Genomic DNA, 26,584 nt, shown 5'->3' with positions numbered 1-26,584 from the left:
TAAAACTGTTTCAACTTTAGAAGAAAACAATTCTAAAAAATTAAATCGTAAGATTTTTGAATAAATCCATTTATCGGCGTTGTAAAACAAAATCAATCAATTTGAAACAAAAGCTCTGACTGATCGAAAGAGCTCAAAAACAAATTAGCATTTTAAACGACTTATATTTTCTTATTTTTCATATTAGTATTAAAACATACAAATTTTTTACAATTTTATTTATTCTTCCTGATTTTTACAATCTTCAAAGTTTAGTGTTGAGTCCGATGCTGCCTTCGTCGTCATCTTCGTCTTTCTTGTCGTCTTTTTTGAAATGGTGCCCCACAAACAGCTTGTACACGAGACCACCCAGACACGCGCCTATCATCGGGCCGACCACCGGGACCCAACTGTAGCTGCTGTAAGCCCTGTGAAAATTATTCGTAAAAGTTTATTTCAAAAAACATAATATGACAAAATTAAAGTGTACTTAGGTTGATCACTGAAATATTCAAGGCTTAGACTATGTTTGTAAGAAAAAAAAAGTTCATCTTAAGTATGTTTTTTAACTTTAAATATAAATTTATTTAAATTTAAAATTTATTTAAAGCTACGTTTGAGCTTGTCTTTTATAAACTTTTTGTTTTATTGTAGTAACAACACAATTTTATCATAGACTACGTAATTTCTTTACAAAAATCTAAAGTTGTAACTCTTTGAGTAGAAAAATTCAATAAAAAAACATTAAAAACCATATAAAAAAAACTTGTCCGCTCAAATAACAAACGTAAAACTTATGTATACTAAACATTCATGAGCAGCAGGGTTTTACAAACTCGTTTTTATTATGGCTTCTCGGTAGAAAGTAAAAAAAAAAAAAGCGCTCCGTTTTTTAGCCCATCTACTAACTGGTTGCGCAATTACTATTACGCCCCAAGGGGAGCAATTCCGCCCATTTTTCGGAAACCCCGATGTACACGATCATCAACTCACGTCCAAACTTCGTCCCCGTAGCCGACCGCGTACGTCCACAAGCGGGGCCCGAGGTCGCGAGCCGGGTTGATGGCGTACCCGCAGTTGAGGCCGAAAGCCAGCCCGATGCCGAGGACGATGAGGCCGATGAGGAAAGGGGCGAGCCCGTCGGCCACCTTGTTGTCGTCCACTATGGCCAGTATGCAGCCGCTGAGTAGGGCAGTGGCCAGCACCTGGTGGTTGAAAAAAGAATAAGTTGAATTAAACAGATACTTTTGTTGTAGAAGCTTCAAATATCTTGTTTTTCTTTTCCATTTTTAAAGTAAAGACGCTGATATGGTTGCTTTAAAGGAAAAAGGAATGTGTTGTACACAACATTATTTTATGCAAAGATATCAAGCAAAGTTTTTCTGATAATGAAATTACAACTTTTTCAACCTGATTACTTAAAAAGCAATAGGTACTATAATCAAAATTTGGTTTTAAAGTTTTTTGTTGTACAAGAGACTACACTGCAATTTTCTAAGAAAAATGTTTTCAAACCTGATCCCACAGTCCCCCTCCAATGGTGAGGTAATCGGCAGGATAGGTCGCGAAAATTCCTGCCGTCCCATTTTCACCTGTCACCTGCCGAACTCCCCCGTCAAAATTGTTTATTGCGTCTAAAGTTTGTGGATGATTTTATTAAAAGTGTTGGTATTTTTCTAGTTGTATGAAAAAGTCTAAATTTTTGTCTTCACCAAAATTGTGGAAGTAAACATGGTTAATTTATTTGTAGTTATGAAAAATAAAGAATTGCACTTGTTGATGCTAGTTTATTATAAAGTTAAGCTCTTTTAATAGTGAAAAAGAGTTTGAATAAAAAAATATTTTTTATACTCGACTAGGTTTAAACTTTAAAGTATCATTTTGTTCAAAAAGTTTTAAGTACAGAATATAATCCAAGTTTATATTATTCCTATTTATGTAATTTTTATTATTTTAAGTTTTTTAATACTTAACTTCATTTTTAGATTTAGCAACAACAATTTTTTAAATAAATGTATCTTTAAAAAATACACAGCAGAATAGTATGTTAAATATAACAAGTTTAATAGTTTTTTATTCTCTTGTTATAAACACATAAATCAAAAATGATAAACAAATTCTGTTTTGAGTTATTTATATTTGTATATCATACCGTAGTATACGGAGTAAACCACAGCACCGGACAGAAACCCTCCAAGACACTGAGCCAAAATGTAAAAAGGCAGTTTGACCCACTTTAATCTTCCCATTATCGAGAAAAGAAGCGACATGGCCGGGTTTACATGACCACCTAAATATTTTTTGTAACTATTTTATCATTTTTAATAGTATTTTCTAGTTTGTTGAAAACTTTGAGCAAGAAAATTATAACAAATGCAAAGAAACACTTTGAAGTTGTTTTTTATCGTAACTATGATTGATTCAATTTGTCAATAATTTAAATTTTTGTTTACCATTACTCATTACTTTACTCATTTTTACTAAATGAGTAGTTAGTTAACTCGATAAAAACTTCACTTAATTACCTTAGTAATAAATGAAAACAACAAGGTTAATAAGTATTATAACTACACACTTTTGACAAAACATTTACAAAAAAAAAATTCACTTAAAAATTATAATGTTTAAAACAAAAGCTTAAATAAGCTAATACGTAAATTTATTGTTCTCTTTGAATATACTAAGTATTTATATATAAGTTAATAATTTATTTTATAACTATTTCTATTTTCTCTACACTTTCCTAGATACACCTTTTGATAACTTTTTATAGTATAAGATGACTTAAAGAGGTCTTAGTTTTTGTTTTTATTACACTTGAAATAGTTAGATTGAAGTAAACTGAATAACTTTTTTTTTTGCAAATATAAACTTTATCTGTGATTGAATATTTAACTATAAAAATATACGTAATAATCTGGGTAAACTAATAAAAAAGAATCAACAACAACATAAATTTATTTTAGTCATTACTGTATTTTTTACGACTTATTAAGTTTATTCGTTGTAAAAACCAAGTAAAAATTCTTAAAAATCTCCGCAAAAAAACGTGAATGAAATCAAACTAAAGTCTATTTTAACTTAACATGTAAATTATATTTTTTTATTTACTCTTTTTTTACACAAACACACAATTTACGCTGTCAACTCAACTACATCAAAAAATATTAGTTGGCTGAAAAACGCAACAATAATAATAATAACCTGCAAAGCAAAAACAGTTATAACCAGTTGTTAACCATTGCTGTTTTGTATTTAAAATTCGTAACGACTTTACCAATAAAAGTAATTTCTGTATAATTCCAATACTCATTTAAACAGTAGCAACCTGAAACGTTTCCAGATATGAGCACAGCCATGGTAACACCGACACCATAGGCGAAATTCACCGAAACGAAACCATTTGTTGCTCCACGGCTCAACACCATTTGCGCGATCGCACCGTTTCCAAACGTCTGTAATGGTTTTTTTAAATAACCTATTATGAGATTTTTGTTACTAAATGTTAATGGGAAATTTAACAAAACTGAATAGGTTTTTGTTGTCTTTTTTTACTTGACGCTTCAAATTAGTTTTGCATGTCTTATTACTGGTATTTAGAATTAGAGTATAACGAATTAGTATTGGTTTTTATTATGAATATTAAAAAAAGTTCTTGGTAACTTTAAATGGACAATTTAATAAAGCTTTTGAAGCTTACAACCGCTAAGTTGAAGTATTGTCTAAGTAAGTTTCAACTTCAACCTTTGGCATGTTTTAACGCCATTTATTAGCAATTTAAAAAATGCTTCAGAGGTTTAGTTTAAGAAGTGTTTTTGAAAATAAATGACCTGGAAAGCTAATAAAAACACAAGCCAGAAGTTTGTACGTTTCGCAGCAAGCTTCAAAATTAAACGAAAGCTGAAAAGGTTCGAACAAAACTTCAAGTGCGTATTGTGAGGCAGGGCAGTGCATCATGAGACTGCCGTAAAACAATAGCAAGAAGTAGCAACATTTATCATTTTGCTAGTGCATTCTCGCACATAAGCTTTTTATACTTACATAAAAGATTAAACTCACAGAAGTTGTAAATAGCTTTCTGTACAACATGTTACTGAAAAGTAACGCAAAGTGTTTTCACGGTGAAAAACAAAGCATTTGATATTTTAATTTTCAGGGTTGCCACTCTTTGAGCCAAAAAATCTTCCCTGAGTTTCCCTGAGTATTTTTCAAATCATAAAATTTTTTTTTTCTCTTCTTATACAAATTATTAATACCTCATTCTCATTTTTCTTCTTTAATAATAAAAGGAAGGTTGTATGTGTATGCTTCTGCATTAAATTTATGAAAAAAACTGTTTTCAAAAACTCAATCTTAAAAGGTTTAAACCAATTAAAAATCAAAAACTAAATTTTTGCACAACTTTGTGTAAACTTGTTAGTTAACATTATTTTTACTCTTAAAGGCTTTCAATTTAAGATGTTTTTTCGACATACTGTGCGATTTCAATGCCCTTATACCCATGTTGGATAAGGCCATTGGTGTATCATCACCACACCACTTACATTTAAACTTCTCTTTGTCTACATCCTCAAGTAACCAATCTTTGAAGTCTTCATGGTTAAGCCAACTTTTTTTAAACAAGGTTTTAAACTGTACTTTACTCATAATACTTAAAAAAGCTTTTAATTTAATTCTGCAAAAAAGTTGTAAAGTATATTAAAACATTCACACTAAAAAATTAATTACCATTACTGCTACTACTTTTGAAATTATTATTTATAAACAGAAATTTAACCTCTATTTTTTTAACAAAAGTAATACAACACTAATCTGTATTCATTTTAATTTTTTTTACTGAAAACAAGTAGTTGTAAACAAAAAACAAATAACTTTATTATTTTAAAAATAAGAACTAATAGTACAACATAGTGTTTTTTAAACTACATAAGTAACTAAAAATAAAAAGTTTATTAGAACTTTTCAATGAATAGTTAACAACAACTTTCTTTTCTCTAAACTGTTTGATTTTACTTGAGTAAATATAAATTTAAAACTTAAAAAACTACAATGTTAATACTAAGAATATTGAAGAACTAGCCGCAAGGCTAAAAAAATTCTAAATAACCACTTAAATAATAAAAATTACTACTTTTGAACAAAATATTGAAACTGGATTAACTAAACCTCATTCTAGATCTAGAAAAAAATTTCCCTGAGATTTTCAAAAACTTCCCTGAAATTTAGAGAAAAAACCAAAACTTCCCTGAGTTTCCCTGAGTTAAAAGAAAAATGCCAAAATTCCCTGAGTTTCCCTGAGATTCCCTGAGTTTCCCTGAGATTTTCTACAGTTTGAAAATTCCCTGAGATTCCCTGAGTTCCCTGAGTTCCCTGAGTGTGTGGCAACCCTGAATTTTGTGAAAGCATCGTTGAACAAAGTATAGATAAATCTATTTTAATTTAGTGCTTTTTAGATATTTTACTATAAAAGTGCCAACCTTTTGATTAATACTTTTATAAAATTTATTAAAGATCATACATTTGTATACGTAGCCTACTTAATAATCAGGTCTTTTGTTTTTTCTATTTTTTTAGAGACAAAAGTAGCTTTTTTACAAAATTTCGAAAGATAACCTGTTTTTAAACTAAATATTTTTTGATGTTAGAGTAGTAACATCAGAAACAATTAGTTTTTTCATATATACGTCGAATAAAAACTTTAAGATTCAATTAAACAATTGCTAAAAAATTAAAACGTGTTAATAGACTAGTATAAGCCTCACCGTCAAAACTAAAACTCCTAAAAACTCCGCCATCATTTCACGCACTAGTGAGTTTTTAACTTTCAACTTTTTTAAGAACCGTTCCATTTTTATCTGTTTATGATTTTTCTAAAGTATGATTTGGTAATTAATATTTTTTGTTCACATTTAAGAGTTAGGAAAGTCTAGTGAGTACAAAAACAACGAGCGAAATAAAGTTTGATTTCAAAAATTCCTTTATTTATTCATTAGTCATAATAATTTACTATTGATAAAATATCTTAAAAAAAATTCCTTAGTTTACAGCTGTTAATTAGTAATATTGTTTTATAATAACTAAATAGTTATGTATCTTCCAACACAAATTCTTTAAAAAAATTAAGAAAAGCTACTGTATTTAGAAATGATTCTTTTTGTTTTTTGTATAATTTTAATTTATATTTGTATTTATACTTTATGTTTAAAATCATTGGTTTGTATTACTAAATTATATACATTAAAAGTAATTAAATGTACAATAATCTTTGCTCATAAAAAAGGTACACAACTTGATAATTATGTACTAATTTTCAATGAAAGCTTTTTTAATTCTATTACTTTTTATCTCTTTGCTAAAATATCAAAACTACATTCTACTTCGAAATTGCTTATAAATTTGATTTGATAGTATCTAAACGTCTGAATAAGTAGACATCCATAAAAGCATAAACTTAATATATATTAATGTAAATATTTAAACTAAATTTAAACTTATACTTTAGTATTGTATAAAACTTTATACGAAACCCTTTTTGAGTAAAAACTAGATAAAAACAAAATCTTTAAAATATTGACCTTTTCTGAGATCTATAAAATCGTTTAGTTTTTTAACAATTTATTCTCTAAACTAACAAATAAACATTATACAACTTTGTTAAACTGCTTTCAAAGCTGTAAAAAAAAGTTTTGGAATTTTAACGACATATCATTGGAAAGTTTCTTTTATACTTTCACTATCATTATAAATTATTAACTAACTCAGCTCACTGCGAAATTATATTACAACTAAAAAACTAATAAAACATTAAATTTATCCTCATAAAGCTTTCTTACTACAAAACAACTCTAGTTTTTTTCAACCTAAACTACAACATGAAATAAAATTGTTTTAATTCTGTTGACTTTAACAAGTTTAGACAAAGTTATAAATATGAGACAAACAAAGCGTGCTTTAAAATTTATAAAATAACTTATGATCAACTTTAAAAATTGTTTTTAGTTTAAAAAAAAGGTTAGAGAATTAAAACTTTAGTTTAAAATTTCAAGCACTGTGCTATCAAATACATCTTAGATAAAAATTAAAAGCAATGTTTATTTATTGGTAAAATATTTTATTTAAGCATTCGTTATTACACAATTTGCATGCTTTTAATTCTTTTGAGAAACCACTTTTTTCATACTTTCATGAAGAAATAAAGATTTAAAACTAGATTGTTTTTGATAGTTATACAAATTTTATAATACTTTTAAGGCGTTTACAATTTTTTTAATTTACTGTTTTTTCACCAAAATTTTTGTTTTGTAGACGCTGGTATACCATAGATAGACTTCATACTACAACGCACTTCTACTAGCATTTCGAAATAAACATATGTTATAATATTTTGCTCAAAGAGAATAGAATTAACAAAAGAAAAAATGTTAAATGTGCTTTTACTCACAACAAACGTGTACGTCATACCTTTTAGAAGTTTTAAATATTTAGAAATTTAAAAAACCTTTATCGTAAAATAAAGACTTTAATATAATTTACACATCATTAAATAGTTAATGCTGAGTTTACTTTTGCACTGAAATTGAACTAAATGAGTTTTTAAAATATTACGCTATATTAAAATTTATTTCGTTCGATAAAATTTTTATTTTAATAAAAAAAAATACTTGAAAGTGTAAACCATAACTTCTTTTGAAAGCTAATTTATATACTCAGATATAAGCTAAAAAGTAACATCATGTAATCGTGTTTTCATTAACTATCTTAACAAAAACAAATAATTTAAAATTGCTAAAAATCTACGTTCCTATTTTTAAACTTAAATGTTTACTTTTTACTTTTACTTATAATCTTTTGGAACTAAATTCAAATCTACTAGTACTTTTAATAGGTTTTAAAATAATTCATAAAGTTTAGTTAATGAAGGTTATTTTAAATAAATAATGTTTTTTTAAAAACAGTAGTTTAACGAGTTTACTAGGTATAAAGTTTAAAAATTAATTGCTATTTAATATCAAAAATTATTAGTTCATTATGACATTACAAAAAGGATTTGTCACGAGTATATTATATAAGTACAAAAAGGAAAGTGAACAAAACTTAAACCATAAAAAAACCAAAATTTCTAATATAAAATGTTTTTTGTTGTTCAATGGTAAAACTTTTTTTTTAACTAGCAGATTATACAAAAAAAAAAAACAATTTTGTTGTCGAACTACAACTTTTAAATTGTTAAAATTTAAAATACAGCAATGAACTCAATTTAATTTTTAAAATCAATAAAACATTTAAAACAAAGTCTTATTTTAGAATAAAAATAAAAGATGATACTTTATTTAAACTTATTTAATTTCAGGTCGTTTTAATTTTTAAGAATTTTAATAGTTAACGTTTACAATATATAAATATCGTGTACTAAAAAATGAATATCATTTATTAACCCACTTGTTAAAACTAACTAATTTATAGCGATTTTACATAACTATGAACACTTGAGTTTTTTTTTTAATTCTTATATACGGACTTTTCAAGTTGGTTTCTTTAACATTTTTCTAACACTTAAAGTATTTGAGATTTCAGTTTATCTTATTAAAATAATTAATCAAAGTATAATTAAAACGATTCTATGTTTTTAATAAATACTGCAAAACTAAACTATGGTAAACAGTGTTATAGATAACTCAATAAAATTAAATATTAAGTTTAAGTAAATTTACTTAAAAATAAAGTCAAAGTTAAACATGAATTTTTGAAACAAAACAGTTTTTTCAACTTCAGCCATTCATAAAACAATAATTAATTCTTGTAAACATTTACAGTGCCAAAAAAGCTCAATCAACAAGTTTGTTTAAAAAAAAAAAAAGAGAATTAAAAAGTACAGTGATGTAATGTTTATAAACTACAAGAACATTTAAAATTTGCGTACGTCTGTTTTAATAGCTTTTTAATAGAAACGTATACATTTTTTAAATTTGTAAATTCGTAGTGAATATAGCAAGTTCATCAGACCTGCTGCGCCGAGGCAACTTTGCAAGCTTCAAATCACACGCCTTGGCTGGTCAACTACGTGTAAACTGCAAAAAAAAAAGGATTGCCACTACTGTCTGATGAAGTGATGCGTTGAACTGTTCGTGTCTTGCCAGCAAAGACGGCAGGAAACTGAAGAAGGGAGACGCAGATGAGTTTGCGAGTGGTCAAATATTCACGAAGACACTTTAGCACCAGGGGTCACTTTTGCACGGTGGGTCATTTTTGCACGATGGGTCATTTTTGCACAAGTGAAAATGTGCAAGAGGTAAAAGTAAAAAAAAAGTTACCGACCAAGGGTTACGGTTACAGGTAAAAGTAAATTAAATAAGTAAAAGTAATAAGGAAAATAAATAAGTAATAACATCTAACTTACCTACTAAGGGTAAGAGTTGGGAGTAACAGTGACAGTTAAAAAATGATAAATGGTTAGAAAATTAATTTTCAATATGAAGGAAACTTTTGTACGAGGAGTCACTTTTGCTCAAAGAAACTTTTGCACAATTGGTAAATTTTCACGAAAACTCTTTTGCAAGAGTTTGAAAATTATTAATATATATTTTTTTAATTTTATACATTATTTTATACTATCTATAGTTCCCCTAACCCTTACTCTCAGTCAGTATTTTTTTTTGTACTTTTTTAGTTTATTTTTTTGTTTTGTTGTTTTTTTTCTATTGATAAATAATTTTTACTACATTTTTTTACATCTAACCCTCACTCTCGGTCGGTAAATGTTTTTTTCTTCCATTAGTTTATTTTTATATAACTTTTTTTCTAGTTTTATTATTTAATTTTTTTTTTTTAATTATTTTACTGTTACGCCTAACGGTAACTTTAAAAAAAATTAGTTTATCTTTTTTTCTTCTTTTCATTCATATATTTTATAACTCTCGTGCAAAAATGACCCTTTGTGCAAAAGTGACCCTCGGTGGAATATTGTCATTGTGCAAAAGTGTCTCCCAGTCCATATTTGACCCTTCGTGCAGAATATAACAGAAAAGTTTTTTGGTGCACCTGGTCCTAGGACCAAATATTTTGAGCGCTTTTTTGTCGATCAATAAACAATAGAATTTTGTGATTCAAATAAAAATTACATAGACATGCTAAAGCAAAAACAACTAAATAAAAATTTAATTAAAGTATAATTTAAACCTTGTGAAAATTGAAAAAAAAACTTAAGGGTTCTATGGCATATTGTTATTTTTTTCTATTTTTGACCATATTTTGCTAGTACTTAACACTACTTAATCGGCAGTCCGCATAGTTTTTAGATTTTTATGATAAATCGCCACATAAATACTTTGGGACGACATCAAAAGTTAATGTAAACAAAATTTTATTCAGAGCTCTTTGTTTCTGAAATTCTTCACCTCTGCTACTTGGTCAAAAATTAAACGTAGTGAAATTGTCGTTTTTTAACTTTTTGATAGTTCCCCATAGGAAATATGTCAGGTTTTAAGAAGTGGGAATTTTTGAGAATGATGCCTTTACACTTGTAAGACTTTCGCGGGAACAAACTTTTTTGTCCTGGACAAAACGTTAAAAGGTATCAAAGTGGTGTGCGACTCGAAAACCAAAATGTTTTTCTTACACCAGGTTCTCAGAACAAAAAGTTTGAGTGCTTTTTTGATGTTGTTTAATAAAAAATATCGTAGACATGCCGGTTTTTAGATAACCATTTTAATCAGCATACTGCATATAGTTTTTGTCAAGTTTTAAAAGCTATGCTCGATATGTAGGCTTAAGTTTCAGGACAAGTTGTTAAAGAACTAGCTAGAGTAGAGTAAATTGTTGACGAGAAGTTTTTATATAAATTACAGGTAAAGAATTTAATTATTGATTTTAAATTTAAAAATATAGTAAATTAACTTCATACGAACAAGCTTGGCTCTCGAACTAGTTGATATTTTTCAAGGTCTTTGTTCAACTTTAACAACTTAGTATAAATATTTATTCAATATACATAGTAGCACTACTAACAGTTTTTCATTAACTTATGGCTTTTTAAAATTGAAATGATTGAAAATTTTCATGCTATTCTACTATGGGAACCGAAAAACTACAGGCCAGATCTATTTAGATCGTACCATCTCGTTAGAATGTAACAATTGCAAAACATATACTTTTTTTTTTATAGGAAGCAAATCTACAAATTTGCTCAAAATCATCGGTAAGTAAGCAATCATGGTAGTTAGTACTCCATTATATATACGCTTCGTAACCAATTGTATTTTTACTTTTAGTAAAACCTTTAAAATAACGGTGCAAACAATTTTTTTTTTTAAGTTTATTTTTCTTATAAAAGATTGACGACTGCAAGACTACTACTCCAAAAAGTTTTAATTCATTCCTATGTTTGTGAATTTTTCTCATTTATGATAAATTTAAATAGGAAATGATAAAATATATTAAGTTTAACCAAATCGGAAAGGAGTATAAACTGCTAAATGCAATTAGTTGTTTACAAAAGCATAAATTATACGTACTACTTGAAAGTTAACTGTGGTAGCTGCTATTTCGGATTAAGGTCACAAAGACATTAGAAAGGTAAAAAGCTAGATCAATTTATAACCCTTACTTAATTATGAAGTTTATACGTAATAAGATTTCATACTTTTTTTAACTTCTTAATATTTATTTGATTTCGTGGGTCAGAGACTAAACACCCTTTTTTCAGAAAACATCTCAGTAATTTTAGTTATGTTTACAAGGCCTTTTGAAGAGGATAACAGTTTGCTCAGATCAAAAAAAAAAGAAATAAAAATCAAGTAGTTCAAATCTAATCATAAAAATTACACAAGTAATTCATTTTAATAAAACTAATTTATAATTTTAATAAAGTTACTTAAAAGTCTTGACAAAAGGGTTGATCATACCAATTCTGATGAGGTAGACTGAGACCGGTTTCGTCCTGATTAGGACTCATCAGTCAGCCCCAACCGAAAAACTTATCTGATGATCGAAATGGCATGATCAAACCTTTTGTTAAACTTAAGCCTTGTCTCACGGAATACGAGTGTCCAGGCTTCTGCTCTGCAGACTTTCGCCGGCATTTTTTGTTAAAAGTGTTAACTACCAAAAATAAGAAAAAGTAGTTGTGTTGCAATGCGCTTGAGTTTGGATTTGCTTCTTGGCAGTCTTTAAACAAATACAGTAAATTACAAAGCTGTTTAAACACAAGAAAGTACAATAACAAGAAGGTATACAACAGCTAAAATTTAAAATGCTGCCAAAAATACAAATTAAGTAAGGTAAGTTAAATTAAAAACAGCAATTTTAAATATGAGTTATAGATAAGTAAATAAGTACACTTTAAAAATTTAAGCATTAGTTAAATATTTGCTTTAAAAACATTTAAGTTAATAAAATATATTTCTACGCTTAAATTACTTAATATGAGTTAATCAGTTAATAAGCTATTTTAGTTGAAATATGGAAAAAAATTACAAAGTTTGTGTTTAGTATTAAGACACATGTTACATTTAAACGCATTAAAATATAGGTTTTGTGTAGTTTGGTATCGCAAAGCCTGCTTCAATCAAAGTTTTTCTTGTTTGCCTGATGTCTTCATTTAATATATCTTCTACTTTTTTTGAGTAAAGATGATCATAGTTCAACTTCTGTTTTTTTCTTTTAAAAAGACCAGTCAGTTGAGAAGACAAACACATTAACCTATCTTCAAGTTCTTTGTTGTTCGGAAGAATAGGTTTCAAAGGTGCAAAAGTTGTCAATAACTTTCTAATTTCACCAATGGGATCTTTAACGAGGTCTTCGTATACAATTACGTATAGCGGCACTCCTTTTGAAGTCAGAGACTTTGAAAGCTTAGAAAGGAACATTGGATTAAACATTGTTATTTCTGTGGAATTAATATAAAATTGTAAGTTTACTTAATTTGAAGTACTAGACGAAAACTAAATTATAATTTAGTATAATTAAAGTTAAAGTTTTAAAATTTATTATAAATATATTAGACTATAACAGTCGCTAGCTGGATAATAGTAAAAAGCCTAACTAAATACTTCATCTGCTAGCTTTTTGCTTCGCCTTAGAAAAAAATTGAATCGTTTAACTTTTGTGTGCTAATAAAATAAACTAAAATCCTTTATTTTCTATAAAGTACATTATTTTTTAAAGATATGAAACTATAATCATCTGGTTAATAACATTTCTAGACAATTTTTCTAAAAATAGTTTAGAGTTAGTTCATAACTTATAAAATGTTTATATTTTATGGTTTAGAATACAAGAAAATACAACACCAACAAATATTTCAATACTTTACATCAGGTTTTCCCAAATTTATCTTCATATAACCCCTTTAAATAGATAAAAAATGCTATGGTCACATCCAATAAAATTTATTAAAAAACTCCCTTTAAATACGTTTAAGACCTTTTTTTTTTGCTTTTCATCACTAAATCCGGAATATATAGTGTAATTTTAAATTAATAGCCTTTTTACAGCTTATGGCCCCCTAAATATCTGTAATTTTTCCATAACATATAGTATAAGTTTCAAAAATACCCATAAAAACATCTAGGACCTTTTTTTTGCTCTTGACCTTCAACTTCAGAACACTAAGGTAAGCTTTAAATTGTGGCCTCATAGCCCCCCTGTTAGTTTGTCTTCGTGTATTTATTGCTATTCGATGACACAACTGGCAAAACATAGCTTAATGTGTACTTTTTTTTACTTTGTTTAAGCACTTGTACTTGTTTCTTGTATCCATGTAAATATGTATGGTAAAATAATAAACAAGCATGACATAATTATTTTTAACTTCACAAAAGTCTAATAATGGCAAAACTAATTACTAAAAGGTACCAAACAAACTGACCTTTTGTGATATTTTCGAAGTTGACCATTCCGGTGTGACTATGGGTGTTTCTTCTTTGAAAGTCGGAAATGTACGTGTTGTAAGGATTCCTCACAATAAAAACGACGGCAGAATAAAGTTTGCTGACGTCTTTTTCCGAAGGCACTTTTTGTTGATCCGTTTTGAAGAAATGATCTTTTCTGATCACGGTGTCAGAGCTGTGCTCACCCAAGTACCCTGTTTGAGTTTTTAAAGATATACTGGATAAATAAGCTTTTTTGTTGGAAAAAACTAAAACAGTGTTAGTTAAGTAATAAATGTTTGTACGAAATATGTAAAGTACTTACTAAAGTTTGTTTGATTAACAAGGATAGAATACAAAAAAGCACTGAAATAACTTCGTAAAAGCTTATTTATAGTTTGAACAAAAATATAGCCGACAAAAGCAATTTAAAAAGTAATATTTAAAACTTCTTTGATAGTGTTTACAAAAAGAAAAAAAAAATTAAATGGTATTATTTTTAAGTTTCCAACCAAGAGTTGTTATCAACTGATTATAATTAACTATGGTGAGTACCAAGTTTTCACATATAATTAAAAAAACTTTAAGAACTTTTTTAAAACTTTTACTGTACAATATCGTATTTTTACGTTAAATTCTTTAAAAAGATTTTATTAGTTTGTTTTTGAATTTCCGTTTAAGCTTATATTATATTACACACGCATGAAAATTTTTAACCTTTAGTGATAAACTATACTAAACACAGGTAAAAATAGCAGTTAAAAGTTGTTTTAAGGTAATAGGTTGTACTTAAACCATAACGGCAAAAATACTTAGGTGAGTTATGTAACAATATTTACAATATGCTTATTATGACAATACTAGCATGATATCTTTAAAACTTTTTTTAAATAAAACGCCATTTAGTAAAATTTACTTTTATTAAAGTATATTATAATTAAGAATACTTTTAAAAAGTATAAGAAATCAATAAGTTTTCGAAAAATTATAAATAGAAAATATCTTGATTTGTTTGCTAAACAAGTTCACAAGTAAGAAAAAGAGTTGCTTGGAACTAGTCCCCAAAATCCCACGCTCTGATAAACACGAAATAGAATTTTTTTAATGAAATCAATGCGTTCGACTATGAAACACAAGAAAATGTTCAACAAGCTAATTAACTTAAATGTTATCCATTGTTAGAGTTCACAATCGTATATTGTCAAACATCGGTGATTGACTAATTGAATCGGATAAAATTTTTCTATGTACTTGATATGTAATTTTAAAAGTACTTCACAATTTAAAACTTATTAGATAACGTAAACTGAATTGTTTGCAGTAAGAATGTTATAAATGCTTTGACCACTTTATTTAGAAGTTTAGTACAGCTTTATACAAAATACCTTTTGAGTAAAGTCTATAATCTCTATAAACGCTGCCAGTGAAGTATCCTGTAGCTTTTTCCAATAAATATCGAGTCCAAGTGTTTCCAGACGAAGGAGGTGAAATTAAACCAACTCTTGATTCTTTTCCTATTCCATTTTTCAATCTTTTTGTTACATTAATGTCAGCAAAAGTCTTACATAACTATTCTAATTAGAAATTAATGCAAATGCTGTTTGTTATTTAAAACAGTCGATGTTTTACCAAATATTTTTATACAGTTGAAATAAATAAAACATTACTTCATTTCTGAACAGCGTTTGTCTTCTACTGATGTTTTAAATAAAGTCCAAAAGTTTACTGGTTCAATCTGCTTATTTTCTTCTAAATACAATGAACAATTCGTATTTGACACTTTTTGTTCCAAGTTAAAGCTTTAGTAAAAATTATTTTTCTAGTTAATTGCTTGGTTAGAAAACGAACAAAAGTATTTTAATAAATTAAAAACTAAATTTACTGTTAAAGCTCTTACTGTGATCATCATATTTTCTTGTAATAATAAAACTAATATTGAACCATAAAATTGTATAAATAGAAATATATACAGTACGTTGAAGACGAACTTATTTTAAAAGTTTGATAAGACTAAAACCAAAACTGCACAATTATTTAAAGATAAAAGTTGGTTAAAAATGTCATAAAAGTTGTATTACGTTTATGTACTACCAACGCTTTGATTTACAAAGTAAAATTAAATAAAACAACAATATTTTTGCTGTATGTTCTTTTTTTTTCATTCGACTTATACATGTGTTATCAACTTGCAATTTTCTTCTTTTTTTTATCAATGTTTTATAAAATCAATAAAGCCAACTTGTATGTAGAACAGTCGTTATTATTTAAACTTATATTTAAACATCTGGGGTATAAATCAAACAAATTAAACCTCTTCAACTGATTACTTAGTAAGTTAAAAAATGCGAAAAATAATATAAAACAAATACTAAAAACTTTAAAAAAATTGAGTTTTTTATAATTTGTCTGAATTCTGATAAAATAATGTTGATGCTTGTTTTCAAATCTAAAATTTATTGACAAGAAAAACAAACTATTTAAAACTTTAAAGAATAAGTTGAGTTGTTAAGAACTATTTAGTGAATATATATGAATAAAAAAAAATAAATAGTACAATCAGTGGCTTCGCGTGGTATTTTTCTTAGGTGGTGCAAAAAAAAAAAGAGTTGTAGGTGATCGATTTGCCTCTACTTGAGTTGCCTCTGCTAGAGTTGCTTCTGCTCGAGTTGCTTCTTATGGAGTTGCTTTTTCTCGAGTTGCCTATTCTCTAGTTGCTTCTTCTCGAGTTGACTCTTCTCGAGTGGCTTTTTCTCGAGTTGCTTCTTCTCGAGCTGCTTCTTCTCGAGTTGCTTCTTCTCGAGTTGCCTGTTCTCGAGTTGCCTCTTCTCGAGCTGCTTCTTCTTGAGTAGCCTCTTCTCGAGTTGCTTCTTCTCTAGTTGCCTCTTCTCGAGCTGCTTCTTCTCGAGCTGCTTCTTCTCGAGTTGCTTCTGCTCGAGTTGCCTGTGCTCTGCTTAGCTTTGTTTTCATCTTTTGTTTACAATAACTTGTGGAATGATACTTAAACCTGTACTGTTTCAGGGAATTTTCAACTTAGCTTACTTACCGCAAGATATTGATTTTGCGGTATTTCTTGAAGAAATTTTGCTGTTTTGAGTTCATTTGCGGAAGTCAGCTAAGAGTTTGCGGCAGTGAAGTGAGCAAAATGGTCGTTTTCTAAATTGGAGTTTTATGAGAGATTTTGTTCTTAAATATAACGAAAACGTTATAGATACTTAATTTTTTCTTACAAAATTTTAAGGTGGTGCAGTTGCGGCAGTGCAACACCCCACGCGACGCCCCTGGTTACAATCAGTCATAAGATAATTTAATTTATAAAATGAAAATTTTACTCAAAGTAGATATTTTATATTTTTGTGTTTTGTTTTTAAAATTAAAATCTTACTTTGATGTAAATTCTCCACAAAAGCACTGCTCATCGTAACTTCTATATCCCGAAACAACTTGACCTTTATTTTCACAATAAACAAAACAAGATATAGTCGTTGGTTGTTGGGACATAGTCCATTTTTCTTCAAAAGATCTTATGAAATTTTCACTGATCCTAAAACATCCTAACAGCTTTTGTTGAAGTGAGATAGGCTCTAAAAATAAGAATAAGTCACATACAATTCTACAAGTATATAGCTTATCTTTAAGAGTATGCTGTATTTTAAAACTTAAAAAGTTTAAAATAAACACAAAAATTTAACTGTTTCCATTCTAAGTTTAATTCTTGTTAGATTTACTTTGATTAGTACTTTGAATAGTTATATATACTAAGTTTTAGCTAAAGGTTTTATTAGGTTTTATGCAGTATAAAAATAAAAGTCATCAGTAAAATATCGTAATACATAAGATATTTACTTATATAAAAATGTAGAGTATGTGTAAGATTACAGGTAAACTACTAATATATATAAACTTATCTAACAAAAAGTATTAAAAACTGATGACACATGCTATTCTATAGTGTTTCAAGTTTTAGAAGCTAGTTTATTTTAATAGAAAAGTATATAAGTAATACAACTGCATTTTTTTAGTTTCTTAACTTGTTTACTTTTGAAAAGTTTAAAAGCAAACTGTACAAACCTTTATTGCATTGTGACGTAATAAAATACAGATCTACGCTACTCTCTCCTCCACAACTATCTTCTGAATTTCCTGAACATTTTGTATCGCAACTATCAACGTTTTTGATGTTTATAAACTTTTCTACATCATTTGAACAAAAACATGTTGTGTACCTCAGTCCAGCATAGTTTGAATTTCTATTAATTTATGTTTTAATTGTAGTTTATGATACTACTTGAAATAAAAAAAAATTGAAAAGTTTTGTTTATTGATCTTCCAGGTTTTTTATGCTTAGTTTATTACAGTTTAAACTAAAAGTTTATTTTCCTAACACACTAATGCAAAAAAAATTATAACTAACTTAGTAAAAACTTATGTTTTGAACGATAAGTTACTTGCAATTAACTTAGGTTTTTCAAAGTTTAAGGTGGTTAGATAGATTTTACTAAAACCTTTCTGAGCAATACTGAATGCACTTTTTTCTACTCGCCTTTTCTCCAAAATCAATATTTAGAACATTCGAGAAACTTTTTTTCTTTTTTTTATCTAGTTTAAACTCAAAACATCCGAACAGTTGACCTGTTTTATTAAAAACTTGTTTGAAACCATAGTAGTTTCAAAAAATTAAATAAAAGAATAAAAGAGCAAAATATAAGCAGTTTAAAACTTTCAAAAAGTTAAGCTATGATTGTAATGTTGACAACTTGTTAGCTAATTATTTAATCTAAGCAATACTTAAAAGGATTAAATTTTTATTTAAGCTGTAGAATAACAAAGTTATAAGCACTTAAACTCATAGTTTTTTTATTTTTTGTTTAAAAATTATTTTTCATATAACATTTTTTGGCTTTAGATACACAGGTAAACAAGTATATTGTTCAGTTTTACTATACAAAAATATAGCTGGTAATAGAAAAAGAAATTTAAAGTTTAATTTTTTACTACTTTTGTTAGGATTTTTTCATATTTTAACTAACAAAAAAGTCTAAACATTGTAAAAGTTTTGATAAAAAAATTCAGACTTAAAATAAATAAAAATGAATTGATTTCATTTCAAACTTAGTTAGTTTGTTTTGTGTTATTTAAATAGTAAATACCCACTTTCACATCTTAAACCATTTACTTTACCATAAAAACTATTGACAGTAGTGGTTTTTTGCTTTGAAAGTATAGTTAGTTCTTCCTCTTTTTCAATTATTTTCCTAGATGAAAATACGTCTACGACTTTTGATCTAAAGATCCTGAAAGATTACAAAAGTTTTTTAGACATATTCAACATTTCAAAACGTTATAAATAAAATAAAATGCTTGTAAAGGTTTAAAAGTAGTGTAACAAACTGCTTCAAGTTTTACAAAAGTTAATGATTGTAAACTTTATTATTAATAACAACAACAATTTTTTTTTTCAGTTAACTGAACGAGGTATTATATAAACCCTTAAAAATATAGAGAAGTAAAACATGTAATTTCACAAAATCTCAGTAACTTACATTTCTGTGGGTCTTTCATCGCCTTTTTTACTCATACAAATACAAACAATAACAATAAGTAAAAACAATAACGCCAGTATACTTGGTTTTGTTGAAGTAATACTTTTCATAATTCTGTTTATATTTCCTGTAACAGATTTCTCACTTAAATACCTTACTAAATTTGAGTTTAAACTAGAGAGAACGGAATATTTTATAATTTCTAATAGTTTTCAAAGTTCAAAACTATATAATTAAAATAATAATTTAAATGCAGGCTTCAATTCTTAAACTCTATTTTTACCTCTTAATATGTTTTTATAACTTTTCTATATGCATGAGAACTTGTGTTCTGTATTCATCACCGCATAAAGATAAAGCTTCAATTGAAAGTGAAAAAAAAAGTTTGGTTTTTTATAGCTAAAATTTTATAAGGCATAAAACTTAAATTAGCCTTTTAAATTAATCCATCATTAGATACCTTTTTTTATATTTTGAATTTATTAATTTAATAAAAAATTAAGCTGCCTGATTGTTCAAACATTTTAAACAGATTATTTATTATAGTTACAATTCTGTTCTACGACAAAACTAATAGACAGTTTTATCTTAGAAAGTTTTATATTAAGTCAATTTCTTTTTTACACTTATCGATTTACTACAAATCTAATTACCTGTGTAACAACTTTTGGCATACCTAAAGTAAAAATTCAAACAGACCTAATAAATTATATTAACTTTCACAAGCTTTGTCTTTTATCTAGAAAAATAAAGCTTTTAACATATGATACCTTATATCAATGTTTTCTATTGCCTTTAAAAACTGTAAAGGTAAAATTTATGAACACTTCGATTGTTTAGTATACTTTTGTTTGAAGATTACTGGTTTTATAAAACAATATTTATATTTGTATACAATGAAACTAATAACCCTATAAGTTTCTATCACAACTAAAAAAATATTTACTTACTAAATTCAAAAACAGCTTGCTTATTGCAGAAAAAGTTTTCAGTAAAATAACAAAGCTTGATGCTTTAGTAAATCGGTTTTATTTTTTAATGTTAAGTAAACCAAGTTTTAAAAACTTCTACATTTAACATTTTATTAGCAAGTAATTATCAACATGTTTGAAATATCTATTTGTTTTAATTGTCGGATCTTTTCACTTTACTTTAGTCTTTCTTACTAAAATTAGAATAAATAAAATTCTATCTGAAGAACAAAATTATTAAATTAGTCTTCATCCAAAAACTGAATTCTATAAATAAAACAACAAAATTTAATCAATAACATAAAAAAATACTATTTTTTTCACAAAAATAGTTGCTTAAGTCCTGGACAAAACGTTAAACTGCATCCAAGTGGTGTACGACTCGATAACCGACAGGTTTTTCGTACACCAGGTCATTTGACAAAATATTCTTAGCGAAATTTTTCTCGTTCAAAATACAATAACAGTTTATACATTACTTTTCTAGTAATACCGATTACAAAATATATTAACCAACTTATATAACAATGCTTGAAAAAATTGAACTTTGTTTTGTTTAAATTTTGATAACATTTTAATTAAAACAATTAGTCAAGTATAGCATTATGTTTATTGTTTGATAACTATCTCTTCTTAAGGTACAAATCAATAATTATACTTTGAAAAGCTAATTATATAACACAAAAAAAATCGGTATTTAGCTATAATTTAACTGCAAACAATGTTTAAAAGTATTACAAATAAGAGTTTTCTGTTATATTGAACTGAGAAAAAAGAAGAAATAAATTCAAAGTATTAGCGATTTAATTTTACGGTAAAACTTATTCACGCGGTCTATTAAGTCGTATATTAGGACTACAACAATCTAATTCTATTTTTGTTATCTTATTTCATTCTACAATCACTACTTTAAAACAAAAATAATAATTTGTATTATTCTATGTTATATAATTAACTATTGTACAAATCTTAATTTAATCTAAGCTTAGTAAGTTATAAACATAAACGGTTTTTAAATCAAATTTTGTAATTAAAAACAGTATGACAGATAATCTTTTAATTAATTACTGTAAAGAACTTTTAACTTAAGTAGCAATAGTTAAATAAATAATGTTTTTGATATGTTGATCACTCGTTCTATTATTGTGTATTAAAATTAATTAAAGATTAATAGTTCATTGGCTAAACATGATTTTATTTATAGTTAATATTAAACCATAACGTACACGGTACTCACTTTTAAGTTTTAGTTGTTAATGTGTTATATGTTATAAGTATTCGCTAAAACATAATACAATATTGATAATTAAAACACCTTCGAGTGCCATGTGTCTGGAGTTTTTATTTACGATCAAAACAAAAATATAGATGTAACCATTTGAACGAAAATAACAGATTGGAGGTTTTTCTATAGAACTTGGTTGTATGTCTCTTGACTCTGATAGCTGGCAATCTTACACTTAATGTAGTTACTTTTCTGCTTTTTTAATAAAAAGAGTAGTAGTGAGTTCTTTATAAAGCATTATTATGGCGAAAATTACTGTTTTCAAACACGAAAAGAATTAGTTCTATTGAAAGTGGCTTTCGGTTGACTGCAACTTCTTCTGTAAAACTTGATGTTCAAACAATGAAATAAACTCATGCACGGTGCAATTTCATTACGAATATAATTATAATTTTTTATATGTTCTTACTCATTCCAACTTTTTATTGTTTTTGAATATATTTTGATAATGATGGCTCTTCACAAAACCTTAAACTTTTGCTTTATTTTCTAAAAGACTGTAGCTGTATGGTTTTTCTTTGAAACTTCTAAAACATCGAACAATCGCATAAGAAACCTCTGAACACTTCTAAGTGTACTTAATTTTCTTTGTTTTGAAAAAAAATCTTGAATTATTGAACTCGTACAATAGTAGTAGCTTCATTTGCGAAAACGGAAACGCCAGAGTTTGAAATTTTGTGATATTTTTCGAGAAAGAACAAGTTTCAAGTCAACATTTTCGGATAGAGGTCAGGTCGGGCGTAAGTTCTTTCGTTCTCGGTAAATCCAGGCAGTTCGAGCCGGGAAGAAGGAAGTACTTTCCATCGGTGTTCGTTTTTCCAAGATCTTCATCTTTAAATTGGTCGTTGCCGCGACCCATAAAAATCGCAAAGTTGACGTCTGGGATGCTAAGCAAACAATGTGTAAAATTTTAAAGCTTGTTATAAATATTTATTTTGTGGTGTGCTTACTTTGCTATAGATTAAAATGAAAACTAGTTGAAAAGTTTATTTAAAAAATCTTTTATAATTACTGGTAATTTTGCTTAGCGCGTTTTTTAGTAAGTTTAACACATTTTTTGGTATAAAACAGGCAAATTGAAAGATAGGTCTTTTAGTTTTAACTTTTTGTGCTTTATTGATTTATATTACAATATTTTTTCGAATTACTTTTCAAAAAGCACAAACATTTTTTTTGTCCAACGCTTTAAGTATGTAATTAGCAGAGAAATGTCTCTAGTTATTAGTTAAACTATTAAGCTTCTCAAGTTCAGCGAAGGAAAACAAGTATTTGTTCTCAAAGCTTATATTTTTATCATAATTATACTTGCCATAGTCAAATCATTAGTACAACAAACGAAACCTAATTGATCGGTCGTGGGCGACAAGCGGTCGTTGATACTTTCTGTAATTTGGTCTGTAAACAAACATCCCGACGTCATTTCTGTTCATACCTATAAAAATTTATACGAAAAATTGTAGAACACAAGTAATTTTGTACTTAGCAGAGAGAAGCTGCTTAATTCATTTATGCTCATTTGTAAAAAAATAAATAAAACGGTTCAAATTAAAGTGCTAACTTGTTGTTAGTTTACGAAACGATTTTTCTAAATTTTCTGTTTGCTCCTTAGATGCCTTTTTACTTGTATATAGAATAAAGGATACAGGCTGCTCGAAATGAAGTATCAAAGTCTTAAAAAGAGCAATGAAATTATCCGTCTAAAAAAATAATTTATTATTTGAACAATTTATATGTGCTCTTTTTTCGTACTTTATGCATTATTAGACATTAATTACAGAGCAATTATAAAGAGAAACTTACGTGTCTCGGTTTCTGTAGCCATGGATCATTTATGTAGACCTTTTTAACTTTTTTTTCACGTTCTAAGTGTTGAAACAGGTGTGTGAACATGTCTCTAAAGTAATCAAACTTTGATTGTTTTACGTTGAAAAATTTGCACGAACTCCAAATTATCTGAAATAAAAACAAGTTTGTAAGTAAAGTTTATGTAATTTGTATGTATCCATGACTTATAAAAAAAAATATTTCAATAACAAAATAGCTAAGAGTATCATACACCGCGCGCAAAGCGCACTTTTTTGCTAGCCAGTTAAAGCAAATAAATGATATTATAAGTAAAAATATTACAAAAAGTAAGAAACTTTTAAATTTTGTAGTAATTTTCAAATACTCTTATAAAATTCTTTAAGTTTTTAAAAACAGCTGTTTAAACTAAGCATTAAGACAGAATTACTTTATCAAAAAAGGAAAATAGTTTAAATTCAACTTTAGAAAAATTTGAATTCCTGCCTCAGAAAGCTCCGCCTTATTTCGGTTTTGCTTCGCAAAAAAATCATAAAGGCGCGGGATCTTGCTTTAAGCTTCCAGACCTCGAAAGCTTCGCTCCGCTTTTTTCGTACATCCCAGCCTCAGAAAGCTCCGCTTCCTTCGACTTTGCTTCGCAAAGAAAGCACAAAACCGCGCTTTGCGCGCAATTGTGCTATTTTGCTTTTAGCCTTACATGCTTTGAAGGCTCCGCTTTCTTCGTACTGCTGCTTTCGGTTTGTTTGTTTGTGTAAACCAGCGGTTTTTAACCTTTATATTTATAAAGGTTTTTACCAAACTTACCCCAATCTACAAAATAATGTTTAAGTTTGAGGAAAAGAACTAGATTTTATTGAACTTTAAGCTTATTGAATACAAAAAATCTTAAAATTTGTGATTTATTTAAGTTTAAAAATAATACAGTTAGATACTAACTTATAAATTAAAAAGCGACTAACAAACATTAATTTACATAACTTGTAATAAAGAAAACTTACCCCCTAATACAAAGGGAATTTATTCCAGGTTAAGAATTACTGGTGTAAACAGTTAGTTAAGAAATTAGCAAACTAACATAACACAACTGTGAAATAAAACTGCTAGTTGTATATTGTGTACATGCTAGTATTAATTTTAAATTAAAACAGTTACAGCTTTTAACTTTTTTTTTTTGAAAACAACTGATATGTATAATTCTTCAGTTATGATGTACAATTTTCTGATTAGTACAACTTTTGAACTTACATAGGCATCTAGTTTTAAACTCTATGAAGTTTGTTATTGCTTTAATTACAGTTTGTTTTGATTATTCGATTTATATTAAAAGCTTAAAAATGTTGTACATTTACTACTAAAGATGTTTTTAACATAAAACAAATATATCTAGTTTAGTTTATTTAAGCTGTTATGGTTTGTCTTGTAGCTCTACCTATAAAAAAAAGGAACGGGCCAATTTTGCACGATTGTCACTTTTTGCAGGAGTTTAGGGTCAGGGCTATTGTTAGGGTATGGATGGATGAGTTTAAAAAGACGCCGTTAGAAAGCGACACCCATCAAAGATTAACATTAAGTATATTTGAAAATAGGAAACAATGCAAATATGCTTTTTTTTTTGCATACTATTGTAAAACACACTTTTAATTTTTTTTTCAGTAAAGTAAACTTAACTTAATATGACGACTTTACTTTTTTTTTTTAAAACATGAAGTTTCAAAATAGTCGATTTTTTGTATCATATGCGAATAAGCAAATTTTTCAAATTTATTATAACCTTAAATTAAAAATAAAATCAAAACAAATCGTTACATTCGAAAACTATAAATAATAGTTAATACAGAACTTTTTTTTTAAATACTATATTTTACTTAAATTATTTATTTAAAGGGTGGCCCGCAGTTTGCCAATCTCTACTTAATAAAAACAAGTTTTGTTTATAAAGAAATTTATAAAAACTATTCAAAAACGCGAAAGACAGGTTAAATAAAAAAAAACTATAGGGAAATCCATAGGATATAGCAAATTTTTAGCGAAATCTAAAAAAAAACAAAGAATTTTAAACATTACGAACATATTTCTAAGCTACATAAGTAAAATATGTCGTTAACCGTTTATAAGCACATTCTTAATAAGAAGTTTACGAAAGTTCGAGAATTTTGAGCTTTAATTTCAGTTAAATTAACAAACTTTAAATAAACTGTATTAATAAAAACGGATAAACTTTATCTGCTAGGTGGTGTAACAACGTCAGAGTTTTGAAAAGATTTTGATTTAAAAAATAGTAGTTCAATTTTATTAATGTGCTTTTTCACCTTGCGTTGCTGCTGTTTTGGCTTTCAAATTTCAATCACCAACAAAAAAACGTAATTTATAGGGATTTTTCAGCATGTTGCAAATTTATATGGAAGTGGGAACCCTGGATAGATGCTACAAAAAATTTTTGACTAGGCTAGCTACCATGGACATGATATTTTTTTATGAAAAGTTATTACTAACTAGCTTTTATTCTATGTTCAATAGTTTGGTCATTTTAATCAAGATAGTATTTTTTTACTTACAACTATCTTAAAACTTCGTAAACATTTAGCAAGTATGAACATGTATTTTACAAACAACTTTAAGGTTTAATAAAATAAACATAACTTAATTAACATTTAAAATTAATCAACTGTGCTTAAAACGACTGCTAAAATAAATGTAATAACAGTATAAATATTAAAAACTGCGTTTTAGTAGATTCGAAAACAAATTAAACAAAGTTTTGTTAACAAACCAAAAATAAGAAAAAAAAACTTTTATTGAATTTTATTTTTCATTTTGCACACAACTATTTCTTAGAAATAAAAATTTACTAAAATTTTCCCTCAATTACAGAATACAGCTTTAGTATGTCAAAAAACTAGATTTTATCTAAAAATTTTGTGCAAAATTTTGAGTTAAGAACAGTTTTAAAAAACTCTTTTTTATTGTGAAGTTTGGTAGGTCTTTTCTTGCATACCTTCAAAGTAAAGCTACATCAGTTGATTTCTAATGATTCGCTGTTGATTGGATTTTGTTGCAATTCAATGTTTTTTTACTCATCATGATATTTTATATATCTTAATAGTTAATATGGAATAAGGTTTATTTAAAAAAAAGCTTATT

The 26,584-nt window shown here is 27.2% G+C and overlaps 2 protein-coding genes across 2 annotated transcripts; both read right to left on the bottom strand.

The window, feature by feature from the left end:
- LOC145844091 (aquaporin-3-like) lies at positions 1-5,845 on the bottom strand. Its single transcript, XM_082951438.1, has 6 exons — positions 5,742-5,845; positions 3,308-3,434; positions 2,132-2,269; positions 1,495-1,613; positions 973-1,184; positions 1-407 (listed from the first exon to the last, which is right to left on the bottom strand). The coding sequence occupies exons 1-6, from the start codon at positions 5,826-5,828 to the stop codon at positions 245-247; spliced, it is 846 nt and encodes a 281-aa protein (XP_082807564.1). The 5' UTR covers positions 5,829-5,845; the 3' UTR covers positions 1-244.
- A 6,649-nt stretch (positions 5,846-12,494) lies between these two features.
- LOC145844930 (sialate:O-sulfotransferase 1-like) lies at positions 12,495-23,462 on the bottom strand. The gene is made up of 10 exons (XM_082952348.1): positions 23,441-23,462; positions 22,982-23,072; positions 22,355-22,527; positions 18,347-18,473; positions 17,913-18,091; positions 17,286-17,425; positions 16,665-16,771; positions 15,230-15,375; positions 13,844-14,059; positions 12,495-12,862 (listed from the first exon to the last, which is right to left on the bottom strand). Exons 1-10 carry the CDS (start codon positions 23,460-23,462, stop codon positions 12,495-12,497), a joined length of 1,569 nt encoding a protein of 522 aa, XP_082808474.1.
- Positions 23,463-26,584: the final 3,122 nt, after the last annotated feature.

Source organism: Thalia democratica, chromosome 9 (genome assembly GCF_965202585.1).
Source record: "Thalia democratica chromosome 9, ktThaDemo2.hap1.1, whole genome shotgun sequence".
In the NCBI taxonomy this organism is placed as follows: Eukaryota; Metazoa; Chordata; class Thaliacea; order Salpida; family Salpidae; genus Thalia; species Thalia democratica.
The sequence above is the reverse complement of the archived record's forward strand: the minus strand, read 5'-3'. Positions and strand labels throughout refer to the sequence as shown.